This window comes from Sus scrofa, chromosome 10, assembly GCF_000003025.6.
Source record: "Sus scrofa isolate TJ Tabasco breed Duroc chromosome 10, Sscrofa11.1, whole genome shotgun sequence".
Taxonomy (NCBI): Eukaryota; Metazoa; Chordata; class Mammalia; order Artiodactyla; family Suidae; genus Sus; species Sus scrofa.
In genome coordinates this window covers 32,542,418-32,563,799 of record NC_010452.4, presented here as the reverse complement: position 1 = coordinate 32,563,799, position 21,382 = coordinate 32,542,418, and the positions used below count along the sequence as shown (strand labels likewise).

At 48.1% G+C, this 21,382-nt stretch overlaps 2 protein-coding genes across 11 annotated transcripts in view; one reads left to right on the top strand and one right to left on the bottom strand.

The window, feature by feature from the left end:
• UBAP1 (ubiquitin associated protein 1) overlaps nucleotides 1–11,557 on the top strand; it is a 73,858-nt gene extending 62,301 nt beyond the window's left edge. For 7 of the 8 annotated variants that reach the window (XM_021064046.1, XM_021064048.1, XM_021064052.1 and 4 more), the window contains 3 exon segments: nucleotides 8,577–8,759; nucleotides 9,698–9,799; nucleotides 10,427–11,557. In XM_021064046.1, coding sequence (XP_020919705.1) covers nucleotides 8,577–8,759; nucleotides 9,698–9,799; nucleotides 10,427–10,567 — 426 coding nt within the window. In that variant the 3' untranslated portion in view covers nucleotides 10,568–11,557. 8 annotated transcript variants of the gene reach the window in all.
• The window catches only part of KIF24 (kinesin family member 24), a 98,149-nt gene continuing 87,803 nt past the window's right edge, over nucleotides 11,037–21,382 (bottom strand). For all 3 annotated transcript variants that reach the window (XM_013980172.2, XM_013980171.2, XM_003130663.6), the window contains 3 exons: nucleotides 15,451–17,484; nucleotides 13,975–14,068; nucleotides 11,037–13,455 (listed from right to left, as the gene is read on the bottom strand). In XM_013980172.2, the coding sequence (XP_013835626.2) occupies nucleotides 13,315–13,455; nucleotides 13,975–14,068; nucleotides 15,451–17,484 (2,269 nt within the window). In that variant the 3' untranslated portion in view covers nucleotides 11,037–13,314. The remainder of the gene's footprint in view (nucleotides 13,456–13,974; nucleotides 14,069–15,450; nucleotides 17,485–21,382) is intronic.

Sequence of the window (21,382 nt, the reverse complement as noted above, 5' to 3'; positions counted from 1 at the left end):
CAGGTTCAATCCCTGGCCTTGCTCCGTGGGTTAAGGATCTCATGTTGCTGTGAGCTGTGGTGTAGGTTGCAGAGGCAGCTTGGCTCCAGCATTGCTGTGGCTGTGGTGTAGGCCTGTGGCTTCAGCTCTCATTGGACCCCTAGCCTGGGAACCTTTATACACCATGGGCAAGGCCCTAAAAAGACAAAAGATAAAAAAAAAAAAAAAAAGAATGCTGTTAAGCTATGGGTTTGTTATGTATGGCGTTTATCATTTTGAGATAGGTTCCCTGTATGCCCACTTTCTAGAGGGTTTTTTTTTTTTTTTTTTTTTTAAATCAGAAATGGGTGTTGGGTTTTGTTAAAAACTTTTTCTGCATCTATCAAGAGGATCATATGGTTTTTGCACTTCTGTTTATTAATGTGTTGATTGATTTGTGGATATTGAAAATCCTTGCATCGTGGGATAAATCCCACTTGATCACAGTGTATGATCTTTTTACCGTATTGCTGGATTTGGTTTGCTAGTATATTGCTGAGGATTTTTGCACCTATGTTCATCAGTGATATTGGCCTGTAATTTTTTTGTGGTGTCTTTGTCTGGTTTTGGTATCAGGGTGATGGTGGCTTCATAGAATGCGTTGGGGAGTGTTGCTTCCTCTGCAGTTTTCTGGGATAGTTTCAGAAGGATAGGTGTTAATGTGTCTCTAAATTTTTTTTTGTTCTTTTCTAAGTTTTTGATAGAATTCTTGTGTGAAGCCATCTGATCCTGGACTTTTGTTTGTTGGAAGTTTTTTGTTTTCGCTTTTTTCTTTTTTTTTTTTTTAAGGGCCACACCCAGGGCACATGGAAGTTCCAGGCTAGGGGTTGGGTCAGAGCTACAGCTGCCAGCTTAAGCCATAGCTCATGGCAGCTCGGGATCCCTGAACCACTGATTGAGGCCAGGGATTGAACCTGCATCCTCATGGATAGTAGTCAGATTTGTTTCTTCTCTGCCACAACTGGCATTCCCTGTTGGAAGTTTTTTAATCGCAGTTTCAATTTCAGTACTTGTGATTGGTCCATTCATCTTGGTTTAGTCTTGGAAGGTTGTTCTTTTTTTTTTTTTTTTTTTTTTTGTCTTTTTGCTATTTCTTGGGCCGCTCCCACGGCATATGGAGATTCCCAGGCTAGGGGTCTAGTCGGAGGTGTAGCCACCGGCCTACACCAGAGCCACAGCAACACGGGATCTGAGCCGCATCTGCAACCTACACCACAGCTCACGGCAACGCCAGATCCTTAACCCACTGAGCAAGGGCAGGGACCGAACCCGCAACCTTATGGTTCCCAGTCGGATTCGTTAACCATTGCGCCACGACGGGAACTCCGGAAGGTTGTACTTTTTAAGAATTTATCCATTTCTTCTAGGTTGTCCATTTTATTGTCATGTAGTTGTTTGTAGTAGTCTCTTATCCTTTATATTTCTGTGATGTCCTTTTTAACTTCTTTCTCATTTCTAATTTTATTGATTTGAGTCCTCTCTTTTTTTTCTTGATAAGTCTGGCTGAAGGTTTCTTTTGTTGATCTTTTCAGAGAGCCAGCTTTTGGTTTCACTCATCTTTTCTGTAGTTTTCTGCTGAGACCAGCTCAGCAGGATGGGGCTGAAGAATGGGTGCTGTGAAACTTAAAGAAAAAAGTTAACATAAAACAAGACAGACATTTATCTTAAATAAAGGTGGGAACCGGGGGACTCAAGGTCTCAGGGACCAAGAGCACTGCCTCAAGAAACCACACTGCTTTTATTGTGCTCTCTAGGATGACATCAAGTGAGGAGGGGCTATGGGTGGAGGATATAGGGTTTGTTTACTATTTTATAAGTTCTTTTATTATTTTAAAAGCCACTTAGCTGGTAGAAGGTTAAGCTTTTACTCTGACCTTTAGGCACATAACAATCATTAGCATTTGAGTTAGCTATCTATGCATAGCATTCCAGAGAATCCTCACTGTGCTTCCCCAAAAGGCATGCCTAGGTTTGCACCTTGGTTCTCTTTGCTAATGCATGTTCTGCTAACCACCACTTATAAACCACTTGGCCATGGTGTTCCTCTTTGGGTTTAATTTATATGGTACTTGTTTTGCTTCCTGGATTTGAGTGAGTGATTCCTTTCCCATATTAAGGAAATTTTTGGCTATTATCTCTTCAAATAGTTTCTCTGGCCCTTTCTCTCTTTTCCTTCTGGCACCCCTATAATATGGATGCTGGTGAGTTTAATGTTGTCCCAGAGTTCTCTTAGACTGTCTTCATTTCTTTTCAATCTTTTTTTCTCTTTTCTGTTCCTTGTCAGTGATTTCCACTAGTCTGTCTTCCACTTTGCTTATTTGTTCTTCTGCCTCTTTTATTCTGCTTACTGTTCCCCTCTAGTGAACTTTTAATTTCAGTTATTGTATTTTGCATCTCTGCCTTCATCTTTTTTTTTTTTGTCTTTTTAGGTCTGCACCCACAGCACATGATGGTTCACAGGCTAGGGGTCAAATTGGAGCTGTAGCCACTGGCCTATGCTATAGCCACAGCAAAGCCAGTTCTGAGCTGTGTCTGCAACCTACACCACAGCTCACAGCAATGCCAGATCCTCAACCCACTGAGTAAGGTCAGGGGTCAAACCTGCATACTCATGGATACTAGTCAGATATGTTTCCATGAAGCCACAATGGGAACTCCTCTGCCTGCTTAACCCTTAACTCTTCTATTTCTTTGCTCAGTGTTTCTTGTAATTTATCAGTCTTTGGTTCCAGTTTATTTCCAAGATCTTGAATCATCTTTACTATCATTAGTCCAAAGGCTTTTTCATGGAGGTTTGTAGTCTTGAGATCACTTAGCTCATTTTCTGGGTTGTTTTTTTTTTTTTTTTTTTTTGGATCCCTTATCTGAGTCATATTTCTCTGCCTTTTCATTTTGTGTAGATTTTGGGTATGGTCTCCATTTTGCAGAGGATAGGGTTTGTGGCCTCTCTTGTTTCTGCTGTCTGCCTCCCTTGTGGCTGAAGTTCATATGGGGGCTTGCTGTAGGTTTCCTGATGGGAAGGATTGGTGCCTGCCCACTGGTAGGTGGAGCTAATTCTTATCCCTCTGGTGGGTGGGGCTTTGTGTGAGATTAGAGGCAGCTCTGTGCCTCAGGGGTTTTTAGGCAGCCTATTTGCTGATGGGTGGTGCTGTGTTCCCACCCGGTTTGTTGTTTGGCCTGGGGCTTCTCAGTCCTGATGGGTAGGGCCAGATTTTTCCCAAATGGCCAGCTTTAGAGGAGGTCATGCTGATGATTATTCCTGAGAACTTTGCCTCCAGTGTCCTTCCCCCACAATGCCACAGTCACCCTGTTTACCCAGGAGATCCTCCAAGGACTGCAGGCAGGTCTGACCCAGATTCCTGTGGAGTCTCTGCTTTGCCCTGGGAGCAGTGCGCATGAAAGCTTGTATGCACCTTCCAAGAGTGGAGCTCCTGCGCACAAGCCCTGCTGGCCCTCAGTGCCAAATGCTTCAGGGGCTCCTCCTCCCTATGCCAGATCCCCAGGTGTGGGAAACTGATGTGGGGCTCAGAACACTCACTCTGTGGGTGAGCCTTTGCCACATAGTTACTTTCCAGTCTGTGGAAGTATGGATTTGCCTGTATCACATAATCAACCCTCCTGCTGTCTCAATGTGGCCTCCTGTCTTCTGTAGTAGGATATCTTTTTTGATCGTTTGCAGTCTATTTGGTTGAAGGTTTGTTCAGCAGTTGGTTGTAGTTTTGTTGCTTTTATGAGAGAAGGTGAGCTCCAGTCCTTCTACTCTGCCATGTTAATCCCCTCTTGAGCTCCCTTGAAAGAATGGCGTGACTCATTTTAGTAGGCAGGGGGAGTTGGGAACCTTTCAGGCAAAGATACAGTATTTTAAAAGGCATGGAAGCTATTGGGGTTGCAGTTTATCTACCACTGTGTTGTCAAAAAGTTACTGTTTTATTTGCTCACAGTTCTGTGAGTCCAGTACTTGGGCTGGGCCTAGTTAGATGATGCTGGTCTCACCTGAGACCCTCCTCATAGGGCTGCAGTCATCTGGTGGTGCCCCTGGGGCTAAGTGGTCTCAGATGGCTTCCCTCATGTGTCTGGTTTTGATGATGGCTGTTGGCTGGGGTTCTTCACACGGTAGCAGAAGAGTTCCCCAAGCATGACAGAAGCTGCAAGGGCTCTTGAGGACTTGGCGTGGAAGTCACACAGTGTCAGTGTCACTTCTACAGTATTCTGTCAGCCAGAATGTGTCACAGGCCAGCCTAGATACTACAACAGGAAAAATAAATTCTATCTCTTGATGGAAGGACCTGCAAAGAATTTGTGACTTGTTTTAATCTACCACAAATGGAAAAGGGCAGGATGAGTTTAGAATGTGTTACTTAGACCCTTTGGCCGTTTTTTTTAACCTTAGTGGTATTTCCCAAAGTTTATTACACAAAGTCCTTTAATCATCATTATTACCTGGCCCTGACCTCTTTGTTTCTCCTAGAATGAAAATAAAGTATAAATTAAAACGAAGAACAGAAAAGCTTTACCAAGGACGAATTGAGTTCTTAAAACTCTGAATTATAAAATTTAAGAGAACGTATAACTTACTTTTGAATGTTCTTATAAACTTGTACTTGATGAATGGTGCTATGGAGAACTCCACAGGGTTCTAACTTTAATAATAGACCAGGATTACTATATCGTTTGTTAGTACTTAAATAATTTCGATATATATAGACTCCTTTAGCTTTTCAGTGTTTGAATCTGTTGGATCATTTGTCATGTTGCCATTGCTTTAATACTTACATTCCTCCATCTCTAGATTTTAAAAAATGAACTTACTGAAGTTCCTGCTGTGGCACAGGGGAAACAACCCGACTACTATCCATGAGGACACAGGTTCCATTCCTGGCCTCGCTCATTGGGTTAAGGATCCGGTGTTGCTGTGAGCTGAGGTTTAGGTCAGAGATGCGGCTCAGATCTGGCATTGCTGTGGTGTAGACTGGCAGCTGTAGCTCCAATTCAGCCCGTAGCCTGGGAACTTCCATACGCTGAGAGTGCGGCCCTAAAAAGCAAAAAAAAAAAAAAAGCAAAAAAAAAGCTTATTTTTATCAAAGTAATGCAAGCACATGTTAATTACATTAAGTAGAATTTAAAAGGTTTACATTGAAGAACAGTTCCCTTTCTCACCTCTCCTGAGTTCCAGTTTGGCTTTCCTTAGTCATTTTTAATTTTAGCTGTTTTCCCTGGGATTTATCTCTATTTCTAAATAAGATGCTTGTATTACTTTTCCTAATAAATTTATCAATTTTAGATAAATTTTTACTTCCTATTACAGTGATTGAGGATTTACTTATAGTAGCCCCTCCTCCATCTTCTTCCCATATCCTCTATATCATGTTTATATCACAAATTTTGGTTCAGTTAATGTTATTGTTCACATTATGATTGGGTAAATATTGATTGCTGAGGTCAAGTGGTATACCATGATGATGATAAGATGATGATGATGTGGTGATGATGATTTTTGGGGGGTACATTTTTGTTTCTCATAGTTTAACTGCCCCCATCTAAAAATTCTGCATCTAGGGTGTTCCCGTTGTGGCTTAGTGGGTTATCAAGCCGACTGGTATCCACGAGGATGCAGGTTTGATCCCTGGCCTCTCTCAGTGAGTTAAGGATCTGGCATTGGTGTGAGCTGTGGCATGGGCTGGCAGCTTCAGCTGCAATTCAACCCCTAGCCCGGGAACTTATATATTCCACTGGTGTAGTCCTAAAAAGAATAAAAAATAAAAATGCTGCAGTTTCTTTGTACCTATTGCTAATTTTGTCCAAATGCTCCAAAAGAGCTGTCAGAAACTTAATGATAATTTTCTCATTCATTTACATTCAGATATGTTGGTTAACCTGTCTGTTTTTGAGTCCTTAAATATCCAAAAATGTCTTAATTTTACCCTCGTGTGTATAATTGTTTAGCTGGATTTAGATTGCTTAGTTGAAGATTGTTTTCCTTTTAAAAATTTTAAGACATTGCTCCCTTAAAAAGAAAAAAAAAACAAAACACTTTCAAATACTTTATGTTGAAGTATAAGCTCCAGTAATTTCTAGCTATACTGTACCATTCTGATATCTACTGCTACTCCTATAAGCTTTTGGGATCTTTTCTTCATTTCTGGAGATTTGTTCATTCATTGTGCCTGGCCCTCCCTGATCCTTTCAAACTAAGGCTTAGCTCCATTTGTTTTTTGTTTTTTTGGTTTGTTTGTTGGTTGGGTTTCTTTTTTTTTTAGGGCTGCCCCATGCTAGGGGTCGAATTAGAGCTACAGCTCACCACAACACCAGATCCTTAACCCACTGAGTGAGGCCAGGTTGAATCCTCGACCTCATGGTTCCTAGTCAGCTTCATTTCTGCTCTGCCACAGTGGGAACTCCTCAGCTCAGTTTTCAAATCTTTTAAATAAAAATTTCACTTTATTTTAAATTTCCAAGTGCTTTGTTTTTTCCCTCTTTTGGTTTGTGTCTTATGCTAGTGTCTTTGGCTTTCTTTTCATGTTTAAGAGTGAGGCACTAAAATAAAAGCAAAAGTGGGGGAATGTGTACATTAGGGTGTGCTTGCTGATCATTAAGATTTACTATAGGTTGAAGGGTAGTTGGCTTTGAAGGGTGCTGTAGACTGTCAACATGAGAAGGTCTTGGGGGGCTATTACAGTTTATCCAGAGAATTCTGCATTAGGGCCAAAGAAGGTGTGGAAGGCTTGTGTAGACTCTCTGGCTCTTGCATCTGTCTCAGCCATATGCGGTGCCTATTGTCCTTCTCCGCTTTGATGTTGGTTCACATTATCTAGAGACTAGACCTTCCTACAGAAGGTGGGGAAGGTCTGCTCTGATCTCTTCTTTTGTGCCTTGCCTTGTCCCAAAAGCATGTGTTACCTCCGAATGCCAAACCGCTTCTGGGTCTCCAGGGGCTGGTGAACTGACCCTCCTGTTTCCATTTTAACTTCACTGCCTCTGCCAGCTACTCTGCCTCCATTAGCATTCCACATTCTAAAAATTTCATTGACACGTTGTCCACTGCTGTTCCCTCTTTTTTGATATCCAAGGTTAGGGTTTTAATTGTTTTATCATCATTTTAGTGCCTTTGGAGGGGAGGAAAATTAGTGTCACTTTACTGTGTTAAATAAAATCCCCCTTTTGAAATCCTAATAGACCTCCATTTATTCAGTAACTGTTGATCAAGGCTCTGTAAGTTTCAAGTTTGAGAGCCAGGTCCTGGGTATTCAGAAATACATGTGATATGGCACCTAACTTCTAGGAGCGCATACGGTATGTAATAAATACTGTGCCAGTAGTGTGACCAAAATGCTGTTGGCTGTTGGCCCAGGTAGAGCCTGCCCCTGAAAAGACAGATACAGTCTTGGGGCCTACAAAGTGGCCAGAATGGTTTGACCCCAGTCCTCATGCCCTGTCGTGACTCCTATAACATAATGACTGAGCCTCGTGAATGGGCTGCCTAGAGTGTGATGGGTGAGATGGTTAAACAAACAACAGGCTTTAAGACCCGTTATGGCTTTTCCCAGCTGACTGGGAGGAGAGCATCTGGTTATCGCTATATAACTTTAAACATTTTCTAGAATAGTGGACCCCTGCTTCCTGGGGCAGAATGGGGTGGTGGGGGAAGAAGGAAAAATTCTGGAAACATATTTCCTGTTTCTTGGGAGCTAGGCCAAGCTGTCAAACGCTTGTGACTTTGTTCCCACGGAGGTTCTGTTGTCTTTGCCTTGGGCCTGATTCATTTTCAGAAGTGGGAGAAGGATTTAATCATGGGAATCTGACCACCAGTCAGGCTAGGGGTTAACAAGGTCTGGTCTGGTGGTAGGGAGTATGCTGCCTGCAGCCAGTGCCATTGAGGCAGGGCCCTAGAGACCACATTCTGGGCCTTAAGAGCACAGCCTGGAGTGGGTAGTGGTCCCTCAGTTTTGGCTCTGTAAGGACAGTGGCTGTTGCAAGGAATCAAAGCATGGTGCACAGTGTGGGGCAAAGGTGGCAAAGCGCTGAGCTGGGCGGGTGTGGGAAGGGCGTTGGCAGTCTGCTGAGCCCAGAGGATAGACAGTACTGGGAGAGTCAGCTCAGAATGGGGGTATTTGAAGTGAATGATCCCTCCAGGACACAGATACAGCAGCCTAGGAAAGGGATAACGGGGCCTTGGGGAGAAACCATAGCAGCCAGCATGGGCATCAGTCCTGCAGGCAGTCTTCAGAACTTCTTTCTCCAGCTGAAGCCCAGGGGGTTGGGTGTGGAAGGGCATCTGGCTCTTGAGGTGCTTCCTCACTCTGCAGGGTGGGATGAAGGCAGAGGACAGCCACGCTTGCAGGGGTCATCCCAGCTTTTCTCCCACAGCCAGAGCTCCCTACCTCTCTTCATTCTTCTCCAGGATGTCTGGTCAGAAACCTAGCCCTTACTTCCAGGCAGACTTCTCTCCCGAGCTTGATTAGGTCAGAAATGACAGGCCTCTGGATTGCGCCACCTCAGTGACATCTTTGGGAGCCCAGGTCTGTCTTCTTGTTCTAATCTTCTGGTTTCTCCACCACCAGATCACACCTCCTAATCTTTCAATGTCACAAGTGCCCAATACTCCCGGCTGTCCCCAGGCTTATTCTGAACTGCAGACGCTGTCCCCCAGTGAGCGGCAGTGTGTGGAGACAGTGGTCAACATGGGCTACTCGTATGAGTGTGTCCTGAGAGCCATGAAGAAGAAAGGAGAGAATATCGAGCAGGTGAGTGATTGGTCAGTGGCGGAGGTGTGCATGGGGGGTCATCCCCCCATCTCTGGAGCTGGAGTGGGGGCCAGCCTCTGTCCTAGAGTTGCTCAGATTCAAAGCACCATTGTCCTTATGTTTGGGGGCACTCGGGCTGCTTTGTTGGGGAAACCAGCAGCCTCAGCACGTCTGCTTTGGGGGCTGCTCTGAGACCCAGGCTGAGGGAATGCCCTGGGAATATTGGAGCTGTTGACAGTTACCCAGTTAATTCCTTTCTCTGCTTCTCCTGGGAGGGCACACTAGGCTTGAGGTATGTCAGATGTCTTCTTCCAGAAATGTTTATTCTGTCAGAGTTGCCTAGGGAGTTCCTAAATTTTGGGGGGCACTTTCTGACTTGGGTGGTTTCTCAGAAGACTTTCCTTTCTGGGCTGTGGACTGACGTCAGCTGGGAGGTGTGAGTCAGCTGTGACAGGAATGCCTTTGAAAAGTGGCTACTCATGTTTAGAAGGGCGTGCCTGTCAGCAGGTAGTCACACGGGTCCTGCTGTGTTGGACACAGTTCAAAGTACAAAGTCAAGTCCTCTTTTGATTCTAAGCCAAGCTGGGGAGCAGATGTCATACTTGTTGGTTGTGCATAAGACTTTTGGGAAGCACAGTCAGGATGGGCGGTAGATGCTTAATTAAGCCTTTTTCTTTTTTCTTTTCAGGGCTGTACCCATGGCATATGGAAGTTCTCAGGCTAGGGGTCGAATTGGAGCTACAGCTGCCAGTCTACACCACAGCCACAGTAACGCCAGATCCAGCCACATCTGTGACCTACACCACAGCTCACGGCAATGCTGGATCCTTAACCCACTGAGCGAGCCCAGGGATTGAACCCACGTCCTCATGGATGCTAGTCACATTCGTTAACCACTGAGCCACAACGGGAACGCCTAAACCTTTTTCTTCCCTTAGATTCTCGACTATCTCTTTGCACATGGACAGCTCTGTGAGAAAGGCTTCGACCCTCTTTTAGTGGAAGAGGCTCTGGAAATGCATCAGTGTTCAGAGGAAAAGGTAGGCACCTCATGCTTTATAAGAACCCTCCGGAAAGAACAAAGTCGTCTGTCCTGGGGGTCCTCCTGGACCACAGTCTTTATTCCTTCCACTGACTGTGGGCAGAAGTTGTTGAAGCACAGAACCTCCTGTGTGCATACGGCATTTGGCTAGTTTGGGTGTTAGGCTCAGATAATTGGGTTGAAGACTTATCTAGAAGCCTAGTGGAGGGAAGGGTAAAATCACCATCACCAAAAAAAAAAAAAAAAAAAAAAAAAAAGCAGGCATACTTTGGGATGATGGGGGAGATTGCTCATCACTTCACCTGGCTTGCTTGCTGGAGGGCAGCCCTTTCTGAGACCAGTATCCTCCTGAGTGGGAGCACGGATGCCCACAGTGGGTGGGACCTGAGTAAAGGTCAGCTAGAGTTGGGACTGGGCACACCTTCTGGAGGTTGATTGGCACCCACCTGTCACCCCGGCTTCCTCCATGGCCCTCCTCTGCTTGCTTGGGGACCTCAGAGGGGTTCATGAGGCTCTGGCGAAGGATGCAGGCTCCCCCAGCAGTCCCCTTACACACACATTGCTCCACTCAGCTATTTTCTGTGGCTGGAACTCTTTCTTGAGTCTACTCTCTTTTTTCCCTTAGATGATGGAGTTTCTTCAGTTAATGAGCAAATTTAAGGAAATGGGCTTTGAACTGAAAGACATTAAGGAAGTTCTGCTCCTACACAACAATGACCAGGACAATGCTTTGGAAGACCTCATGGCTCGGGCGGGAGCCAGCTGAGATAGGCCTTGCCTAGGCCCTGCCACGGAACCACCCCTGCCAGAGGCCCTGAGCAGCCCATCTGTGGGGAAGGAGAAGGGGTACACTTCTGGATTTTCTTTTGGGGGTGGAAGGTCAGGTGTGGAGACGGTGCTCGCCAGGTCTCTATGAGCCGAGGCCCTGAGCTGGGGAGAAAGTGGGAAAGATTTGGGCAGGCTCATGTGCCCAGAACTGTCCTGGCTCCTTCCATATTAAATGTATTTGTATTTTGAGAAGTGTCCTTCCCACCTTGGCCCTCCAGAGAGACTTCTCTGGTCTTTCTGGGGTCTGTTTGGCCTCAACCGGAACCCACCCCAGCTGCCAGAAGGAGCTGGGGAGAAGGGGTGGGAGGGCCAGACTCAGTGCTGCTTTGGGGCTAGATGTTTTCCTCCTCTGCAAGGGTGGACTGACCTCTAATCCAGGTTGAGTGCAATTGAGAGGTTCTTCCAGGGTTTTGTTTTTTTCCCCCTTCATGTCACTTAGTGTTACACTGGTTCTGCAATGTCTCTGAGGTGCAAAGAATGCCCTTTCCCTTGGGGCCCTAGTTTGCCTTTTCTGCTAGGCAATTGCATTACTTTCCTGCCCCAGCCTGTTTCTTTTGGTCTGGTTGAGACCACAGTCGTTTGCTACCCAGGATTTTAGAGCCCCCTTGTTCTAGGAACAGTTGTCATTTTAAGAAATCATTGGCCCCTTCCCAGTGCATCAAGTGGGGAAGAAAAAAACAGGCGGTGATTTGGTCACTCAGCACTAACTCCACCTCAGTTCTCCCTGGAGAACAGCCTCTCCCTCCAGCCCTTTGCTCTAGGATGACACAGTAACACCTAGTCATAGAAATCCGTCTCTTTGTTTTGTATTATGTTGTACATCATTAAAGATCTAAATACAGAGGATATACAGTCTTGATGAATCTAATGTAATTTGCTAACTATTTTCATTCTTCAGAGAGAACTACTAATAAAAATCTAAAAGGTATGTCCTGCTGTGATCATTTCTTTATTGCCAAGGGCTCTTTCACGGAGGGGTGGAGGTGAGTGGTTGATGAAGGATTTCCTGCTGAGATTTGCTGGGATTGGAATGGGACCTAACCATTTTCTGTTGTTTCAGTACTTTCTTCAAATTCTGGGAAGGAGCTGTGCCCTGGTTTTTGGTTTGCAAAGGCAGGCCAAGACGGGGAGGTCTCTTTAAACCTGCCCAAGTTTGGTCTCTGGGCCTTCCTGCAAGACTTACTGTGGAGATGAGACAGGCTGGCCTTCAGGGGAATCACCCGGAAATGAGGAACAAGCCCCTTGTCGGGTGAGCACCATCAGGTATATTATGTGTTCCACAGGCAGGATGGATTCAAAACTGCTTCCCCAGCTCTCAGTGGTGCTAGTATATCGATGGCCCTAGATTTATCCCTGAAGTTTCTTGTCCTTATACTTCATACTGTCTTCTAGTCCCCTTCCATGCTCTTGGTTCAGGTGGGTTCTCTAATTTTTTCAGTGATTGAGGAATGGGTGCTGAACCTTAAGGCTGGAAAGCACCAAGCTGGAGAGAGGCTGCCCTCTGGTGGTCAGATAAGGCATGGCCATTGCCTCAGAAAACTAGCCCCTCTTCTGGCCTTTAAAATTAATTTAAAATTACTTAAAATCCTTCCTTTAAGACCTATAAAAGTTACCCTTTACCTTTTAGTTTCATATAGGAAATTAGTTTCATATAAAGTGGGCATCAGGGCCAAGTCTTTGGCATGTGAATCTCAATATCATATGGTGGCCTTGCTAAGTGATGGGCCACCTGGAAGCCACTTGGTATTTCTTGTCTTAAGCTTCTTTCTGCTAAAAAGATAAACAGCAAGCAGAACTCACATGAAGGGTGTGACTCTGACTACTTCAGAGTCTCAGACTATTGACCTCAGCCCTCAATGCCAAGACACTGAACACAGGCCACTAAGAGGTGGGTAGATGGCCAAGGATATCTTGGATGAAGGTGAAGCTAGAGAGAAACTTGCCTTAGATTCTGCAGCTATTCAGCTATTCCGTGAGGGAGCGTGGTGGGTGGGGACTCAAAGGCAGGAGCCAGGAACATAATGGCTTTTAACAGGTGCATGGTCCCAGGAAAAGGCAGAGATGGGAAAAGAGTAAAGCACCCTCTTCTGGATTGTAGGAGGGAGAGGAACTGGAAGCAGAAAGTCTGTTCCATATCTGCTGCTGTTAAAGACACAGCAAGTCAAAGTTTATTCAGTCTGCATTTTCAAAAGCTAAAGTCCAAAATCAACCTCCAAGGGCTGAAGGGGCAGAACTCACGTGGCCCCTGCCCCACTAGCACCATTGTTTTAGTTTTTGATCGAGTCCTAGAGAAAGGCACTGAATCCAGATGATAAAATCTCTAGGCTCAGCCTGTGACCTCCAACCTCTAGGTTACCAGACCATCCCCATCCTCTGATCCCCAAATTTAGAAACATCTACAGAAAAAGGTTCAGTGAGGCAAATACTCCTCTAGCTCCAAAGAAAAGGGAAGGGTACATTAAGTTTTTTGGGCTGATCTGTCCTTCCTTATAGATGCTCCTGTGCTTAGAACTGAGGGGCATATACCTGGCCCCAAGAAAGGAGCTGGGCCCAGCCAAGGCTGTGTGTGGCTTGGGAGAGGCCAGAATGGGCAGGACTAGGTAGTGGGTTCTAGTATATCTGCAGGGGGACCTGGCAGAGGCCCTCAGCCCTCAGGAGCCTAGCCACCCCATACTGGGTTTTGCTTTAAGATACCGCTGTCCTCTCAGGGGCTGTGGCAGGCCTGTGGCAGGCCAGGTATAGCTGCAACTGGCTCCTCAGACTCTGGATGCACTTGGACTTCAAAGCCATGATTTCATCCAACTGGGTCACAAAATCTTCAAAATCCTAGGGAAGGAAACAAAGGACACATGGAACTCTTGCTGTTGCTGGCCCTCTGGCAGATCTCCTTTTCTAGTCCCTTTTCTTGCAGGAAGAGCTCAGGCCCTTCCTCCAGCTGGAAAACTGGCAAGACAGTCACTATGGCACAGGGTGGGATCCACTTCGCTGCATTAAGACACTTTTCTATGTAGAGAGATATTTTGTAGGGCAGCAGGGTGGTTTCATAGAAGTATCCCTGGTCTGCATCAGGCATGTCACTGTTATCATCACAAGGAGGGGCCCCCACAAGCCAGAGGCAAAGGACAGAGGCTGGAAACATTTTAGCCCCACCATGGGGAGTGCAGCACCATCTGGTGCCTGGCCTTGCACAGTCTCAGGAGTGACTTGAGCAGCCCAGGGCCTCAGCAAGGTTAGTGTGTGACTGCAGACCCTTTCTGGACGCACAGCTGCAGCACAAGACCCTCAAACTAGCTGCAGGCTAACTAACTACCAAGAGCTCCTGAGGAGTCCACCAAAACCACTTACATTAGGAGCCAGCTGGCTCATCAGGGTCTCCTCCTTGAAGCCCAGCTTGGCCATTTCATGCAGCTGTTCCTGGTGTGCTCGGATGACCACCTGCCTAGGAACCAGAAGGGACAGGACGCTGTGATCGTCTGGGCCTCCCATCCCCCCAGGGCAGCTTTCTGGAACTGAGCCTTATTTCCAGGACAGGAACTGCTTCTGCTCAAAGAAGTCAAGACTTTCTTCTCACGCATTCTTCTCAGGCCTTGTCAAGAGACCAGGGGGCAGCAGTGAAGTATCAGGAAGAGATGGGCCTCTGGAGCTGCCCCTGCCTCTCCAGGTGCACTAAGGGACAGGGCTGGATGCTGCTGCTCTTCCGAGGAGCTGCCCACAGCTTCCGTGCAGTTGGCACACTCAGCACAAGGCAGAGCCTGCTGCTCAGCGTGCTGTCATGTCTACTTCCTATGGGGGGCCCAGGGACCACAGCAAAGGGATCTGAGCTAGAAACAGGAGGATCTGCCTTTGCCAGGCCCTAGTGATCACAGAGGCAGCAAGACTGTCCACATGAGTTCCCACTGTGGTGCAGCATAAATGAACCAGTCTAGTAATATCTATGAGGATCCCTGGTCTCACTCAGTGGATCAGGGATCTGGGTTGCCTTGAGCTGTGGTGTGGATCGCAGAAGCAGCTCAGGTCCCATGTTGCTGTGGCTGTGGCATAGGCTGGGAGCTGTAGCTCCAATTCAGCCCCTTGTCTGGGAACCTCCATATGCCATGGGTGTGGCCCTAAGGGGTGGGGGGGGGGAGTCCACCTGGGAGAGGTGGGCTTCTTCCCTGTACCTCTCTGCACGCCCTTCTCCCTGTCCAAGACCACGGCAAGCAGCAGGCAGATGGCTGGCCGAGGTATCAGGAGCCTTTGAAAAGGCACATCTGTTCCCACAGGCCTGCCCTCCCTCCTGCTCCTGGGCCTCTGATGGCGAGAGGGCCCTGCTAGGCCTCTCTTGCACCTTTTCTAAGGCTGTCTCACTTCTGCTGTGCCATCCTCAGCCTCCTTTGGGGGAAGCACAAATCACCAGCCCCTCTGTTTTGCCCTTGTGGTGCCTGCCCTGGCTCTGGGGGCATGAGGCTGCTGCTGCCGCTGTGTCCTTGGGCAGCGCTTCAGAACCAGAGACTAAACAGAACAAAGAGGAGGAGTCTAATGTGACCTCAGGTCTGGTCTTGCCAAGGGTGGCGGGCCCTCCCTCCCCTAGCATCTCAGCATTCCCAGGCTGAGAAGCTGCCCCGCTGGCAGACCTGCTCCAATGCACGTCATTCCTGCTGCTCCTCAGGTGCATCTGGGTGGGCTCCCCTGAAAAGCTGGACAGAGAACCTTTCTCCAGTGGCAGTGGAACCTGACACAAAGGCAACTTCAGCCATTCCCAGGACAGACAAATCATTCAGCTGGGGGCAGGGGGTGGGGGGTGCCAAAGGGGCCCCAGTCTGATAGGAAAGCCCGACTTACTGTGCATGCCCCAGGGCGGGCTGGCGGAGGGGCCCTGCAGTCGTGGGAGAGCCTGGCCTTGCTAAGTACCTCGGTGTCGGCCTGCGTTTGAGCCGTGTGATGTCCTCATTGTAGAAGGGCAGCCTGATGGGGTCTGTGGACATCCACAGCTCCTGCCCACCAAGCCCGGCCAGGCGCTCTCTCCTCTGGTCCCCGGCCAGGTCAGCTGCATCACTACTTCCTGTTCGGTCAGCCTGCGGTTCCCTAGGACGGATGGTGGGGAAGGGCTTGCCCAGGCAACTCTGGGAGTCGCCTGGCTCTGCCTCAGCACAGGCGGCGGCGTGCCCCTGGGCGAAGAGCGCCGTCTCTCTGCCCCGGCTGGCCTCCCCTGGGTCAGCCTCCCGGATGGGTGATGGGGACAGAGCCGGAAGACCACCCCCAGGTTTGTTGTCCGGGGGAGACGACGAGAGCCACAGGCGTTCAGTTGCCGAAGAGGTTGGCAGGACTGCCTCCTGGTCACCAGATGACACTGCATGGCCCGCCGCTGGCCCTGTGTCCACCCCACCCAGGTCCCCGCTGTCTGGGCTCTCCAGGAGGGACACGGTGAGGGGGGCCATCAGTCCAGAAGCATATTCAGAGCATGTGCCCGACTGCCCACCTTGGAAAGGGTGACTGCTTCTCACTGTCCCGGCTGCCAGAGCTGGCTGGTCCTCACTGACCTCTCTCAGAGGTGTGCCGACTGTGTCTCTGTGGTCTGGGGACCCAGGAACCGCCAGGTGGGACAGTGAGAAAGAGAAACCATCTTCCTCGGCCTGCCCAGGAACCTCGCTTCTGAAGGCGTCCTGTCTGAAGTTGAAGGCAGGGCCGCCACGGCTTTGCGGGTCTTGCGCACAGTCCACCAGGTTGCAGAAAGGCTTCTCCGCCAGGACTGCTCCGGGTAAAGGGCCTGGGGATGCGGGGCCCTCCCCTCTGCTCCAGTCCCGGGGCACCGGACTTGGGCTGTGGCCGTGATCAAGGGCCAGCCTTCTGTGGCTGGCAGGCTCTCCGCAGCACACCCAGCTTCCAGGTAGGCCCTTCTCATCACTGTCTGTCCCGGGGCTGAAAAACAGACTCTGCTGCCTTTCGGCCACCTGCTCCCTCTGATGAAGGAAGAACGAACCTTCGCTGTTCTCCAGGGCATCTCCCCGCTTTGCGGTCCTCTGACAGGAGACATGTGAGAAGGAATCCTCACTAAAATCGCTGTCATCCAGGTCCTCGGCTTGGGCTCCATCGTGGCTCTCGGCACAAGAGCACGGGCGGGGAGGGGTGTCCTTCTGGAGCTGCCCCTCCTGGGGCGGATACTGGCATGATAATCTTTCCAGTGGTTGGTACCTTAACTCCTGATGGAGGAGAGGGGGCTGCTGGAACTGCTGGTGATAAAAGCGCAGATGTTCCTCCCTCTCCTTCTGCTGCAGAGGGATGTCCGGCCAGGCTTCGGAGGCGGGCCCGGTGGGCGTACCCCCCTGGCTGCCCCGACTGTGCCCTGCTGTGGGCTGGATGCTACCCAGGGAGAGGTCAGCTCGTGGCACGAGCTGCTTCTGTACCGGCGGCACAGTCTGCACCTTCTTGCACTGGGAGGGTGGCTGCCGCGGGCGCTGGGCCCTGCTGCCCCATACGAGGGCTGTCTTGTTCTTAGAGCATAATGCAGCTGAGTCTTCTGCCGCTTTTTTGGCTGAATGTCCAGACCGCGTGGTTCCTCTGAGAGAGTTGGTCTGAATGACCCACCCGTGGGGAGGACTCCCTTTAGAGCCACTCCTTTTACCTGGAACCTTAGGTACAGAAGCAAAAGGGATATTGGCTGGGTGACTGGCCAGAGGGTGGGCCTTCCCTCTCGTGACATCAGGTGCCACTGTCAGTGACTGTGGAAGCCCCAGCTTGACTTTTTTGGGAGAATACTTATCCCCTGGCAGGGCCACAGGAGAGCTTTGAATTCGTTTTGGAGAAGAATTTCCAGACGTTCGATTTCGACTGCTGGCTGAAGTGCAACATTTAATGCCTTTCTTCAGTTCTTTGACCCTGTAAATGACCATTTTACGTTAAATGTGCATTCCTACATGTTCTGCAATTCCTATCCTATAGCTTCAGGGAAAACAAAAACCAAAGAAAAGTGTTACAAGGATTGGGGGTTATTATTTTTTTTAATCTGGGAAAGAATAAGAGGAAATGGAGAGATTCTATTTCAGCATGAAATCTCTCTACCTGAATGAAAAAGCCAGTGTCTTCTCTGAGGATAGACTACAGCACGCACCCAGCATTCCACCATCACAAGAGTTTTAGAAACACCACAGTCTGGAGTTCCTGTTGTGGCTCAGCAGTAATGAACCTGACTAGTATCCATGAGGACGCAGGTTCAATCCCTGGCCTTGATCAGTGGGTTGAGGATCTGGCGTTGCCAGGAGCTGTGGTGTATGTTGCAGATGCACGGCTCAGATCCAGTGTTGCTGTGGCGTAGGCTGGCAGCTGCAGCTCCAATTCAAACACTAGCCTGAGGACTTCCATATGTTGTGTCTGCGGCCCTTAAAAGCAAAAAAAAAAAAAAAAGAGTTCCTGTCATGCAGCTCCGATTCAAACCCTAGCCTGGGAACTTCCATGTGTTGCGGGTGTGGCCCGAAAGCAAGAAAAAGAAACACCACAGTCCTATGTAGGGACAGGCCAGAGGAGCCAGTCTCAGAACTAAGTCCACGCAGGACCGATGCTGTGCTGGCTGGAGATTGGCCAGCTCAGGAGCCTAGTGTTTCAGCTCTGCCATCCCACAACCAGAGCCTCCTCTCTGCCAAACCACCTCCTTTCAGGTTTCCCTGAGAAAACAAGTTCCCTCATACCTGCTGGACACTTCAAGAAGCAAAAGCCCTCTGGATAAGCAGGCTTTTGCTAATTAAGGAAAAAAAGACCTGTCTATTCCCAGGGTTTCTCAACCTTGGCACCAGTGGCTGTTTGGGGCCAGATAATTCTTTGCTGTGGGGAGCTGTCCTGGGCACTGTGGGATGTGTACAGCTTTGGGGCTTCTATCCGTGATGCCAGTAGCATTTTCCCCAGTCACAACAATCAAAATTGTCTCCAGACATTGCCAAATGTGCCCTGAAAGGCAAAGTCGCCCCCACCCCAGATAAACAGAGAACCTGGCTCTATGCCAAGGGAATTTTAGAGAACATGGACAAAATTCAGAATTGAGTCTCTGCTAGGACTCAGTTGCCAAGATCGAAGTCTCTTACTCTATGATACCTAAAACAAAATAAAAACAGTGTAAGAATTTGGATTTACAAGGAGAGAGCAAGGAAAATGAGACTCTCCAGTGGCTGGTTTGTAGATTCTGCATTAAAATCACCTAGGAGGACAGCACGTCTGCCTGCGGGCTCCCAGGAGATGTCTTTTCCATTGTTTTGTCTTTTGTCTTTTTTGTTGTTGTTGTTACTATTTCTTGGGCCGCTCCCGCGGCATATGGAGGTTCCCAGGCTAGGGGTCGAATCGGAGCTGTAGCCACTGGCCTACGCCAGAGCCACAGCAACGTGAGATCCGAGCCGCGTCTGCAACCTACGCCACAGCTCACGGCAATGCCGGATCGTCAACCCACCGAGCACAGGGCAGGGATCGAACCCGCAACCTCATGGCTCCCAGTCGGATTCGTTAACCACTGCGCCACGACGGGAACTCCCTTTTCCATTGTTTTGATTTTAATCCACTCCTCAATGGCAGTCAAATGACCCTTTCTGAAAACCAAGATAGTAAACCTGACAGTGAGTCTTGATTTAAATCTTCCTTTTAGGCCTGAGAGGCAAGGCAGGCAGATAACAGAGTAAGCAGAGACGAGGAGGTGACTAAAGACACATGAATTGTGTCCATGGGCCTTTGCTAAGGTGTTGCAGTAGGACATACATGTAAGGAATGGGCTGAGAGGTGCAAGAGCAAGTCTAGATGGTTCCAAATTACTTCTGGTATAAAAATCTAAGCTATTTTAGTTAGAAAATTTCTTCCCAGGAGTCATAATAAACAATTCTAGAAGCCTGAGGGTGCCAGAAGAAATCTTACAAGTGATTTGGTCATTGATGGTAAATGCTTCCAGGGTACCCCACCTTTTCCCCAACTCACTTCTGTTACTGAGCTCCCTTCTGAGACACCTGTTAGGGGTCCAGCTGTCACTTTATTTTTGGACTTTATTTTGGACTATTTAGCAACAATGCAGGGATTGTTCAATCTCTGCTGGGCATAGTGGGTTAAAGGATCCAGTGTGGCCACAACTGTGGTGTAGGTCCTCAGATTCAATCTCTTGCCTAGGAACTTCCATAGGTTGTGACTGTAGCCATTAAAAAAAAAACAACTTGGAGTTCCCATCATGGCTTAGCGGTTAACGAATCCGACTAGGAACCATGAGGTTGTGGGTTTGATCGCTGGCCTCGCTCAATGGGTTAAGGATCTAGTGTTGCTGTGAGCTGTGGTGTAGGTCGCAGATGTGGCTCGGATCCCATGCTGCTGTGGCTGTAGTGTAGTAGGCTGGCGGCTACAGCTCCGATTGGACCCCTAGCCTGGGAACCTCCATGTGCCACGGGCATAGCCCTAGAAAAGACAAAAAAAAAAAAAGAACTTCATCAGTAGGAGCAGGTGCCTCAGTAAAGGAAGATGAAAGTAACCCTTTCCTAGAGCGGATGTACTGAGTATAATTGAGAAATTATTGGAAATAATTTTGATTAAAAAAGAGTAAAATAGAAATAATTTCTTTCATTCAAAGAAGCCTGATAAATCATTGAAAATTAATATGAAAGTCGTACGTTTTATGTGCTTAAATTACTTGTAGGTAACAATTTGTACACACGCAGGATGAGGATGATTTTGTCGCTTATTTTAAAATTTCCTCTGATTTAAAATTTTCATTTCTCCTGTAGCCACTTGGTAAACGATCTCTCCTATTTAAATGATTTAAGGTGCCCAGAGGGCCTCACTCGTGCTCTGACTTCCAGGAGGAGCTTCTGCCTCATTCACAAATATTTATTGCATATCTATTAGGTACCAAGTACTACCTGGGCAGTAAGAGGAACAGTGGAGAAAAAGGTAAGTTTCCTGTTCTCATGGAATTTAAGTGATAGCTTATCTTTCCTTCCCAATGAGCTTCACAAAATGCCATGGAAATAAAGATTCTTCAACAGTAATTAAAAACAAACAAACAAAAAACTAGGTTCCCCTCAAAGAGTTTGTTAACCTTAGCAACGGTTCTGGGAGACTGAAGAGGAGGCCTTCTAAGATGGGACTGGGCGGCCAAGCGGCCACAGGATGGGAAGGAGAGCGTCTTCACAAATGCAGGACAAAGTGCCACTGGCTAAGGGGTAGGAGGGACCCTGGCAGATACCAAACTCCCCCTAGAAAGAGCCTTGCCCTGGCATTCAGAGAGGCAACCAACTCCCAGCAAACCCCTTTAAGGCTCCTGCCCTTTTCTGGGCCTCAGTTTCTCCTTCTGTAACACATCTTCTATGTAGTTCTAAGAACTTCTACCTTGACAAGTGATAGGTATTCCACCCCTAATTGAGCTGGGCTGAGGCTAGCAGAAAGAAAACCTCACTAAGGGAGTTCCCTTCATGGCTCAGTGGTTAACGAACCTGACTAGGATTCATGAGGATGCAGGTTCGATCCCTGGCCTCACTCAGGGGGTTAAGGATCCAACACTGCCGTAAGCTGTGGTGTATGTTGCAGACGCAGCTCAGATCCAGCATTGCTGTGGCTGTGGTGTAGGCTGGCAGCTGCAGCTCTGATTAGAACCCTAGCCTGAGGACTTCCATATGTTGCACCTACAGCCTTAAAAGCGGGGAAAAAAAAAAAAAAGCCTCACTAAGCTGCCTCCTCTGGAGAAACATGTCATCTCCCACTAGCCATTTAAAAGCCATTGATGGTGTTGTCTCCTGAGCAAGGGAATGTGTCACCTTCTTCT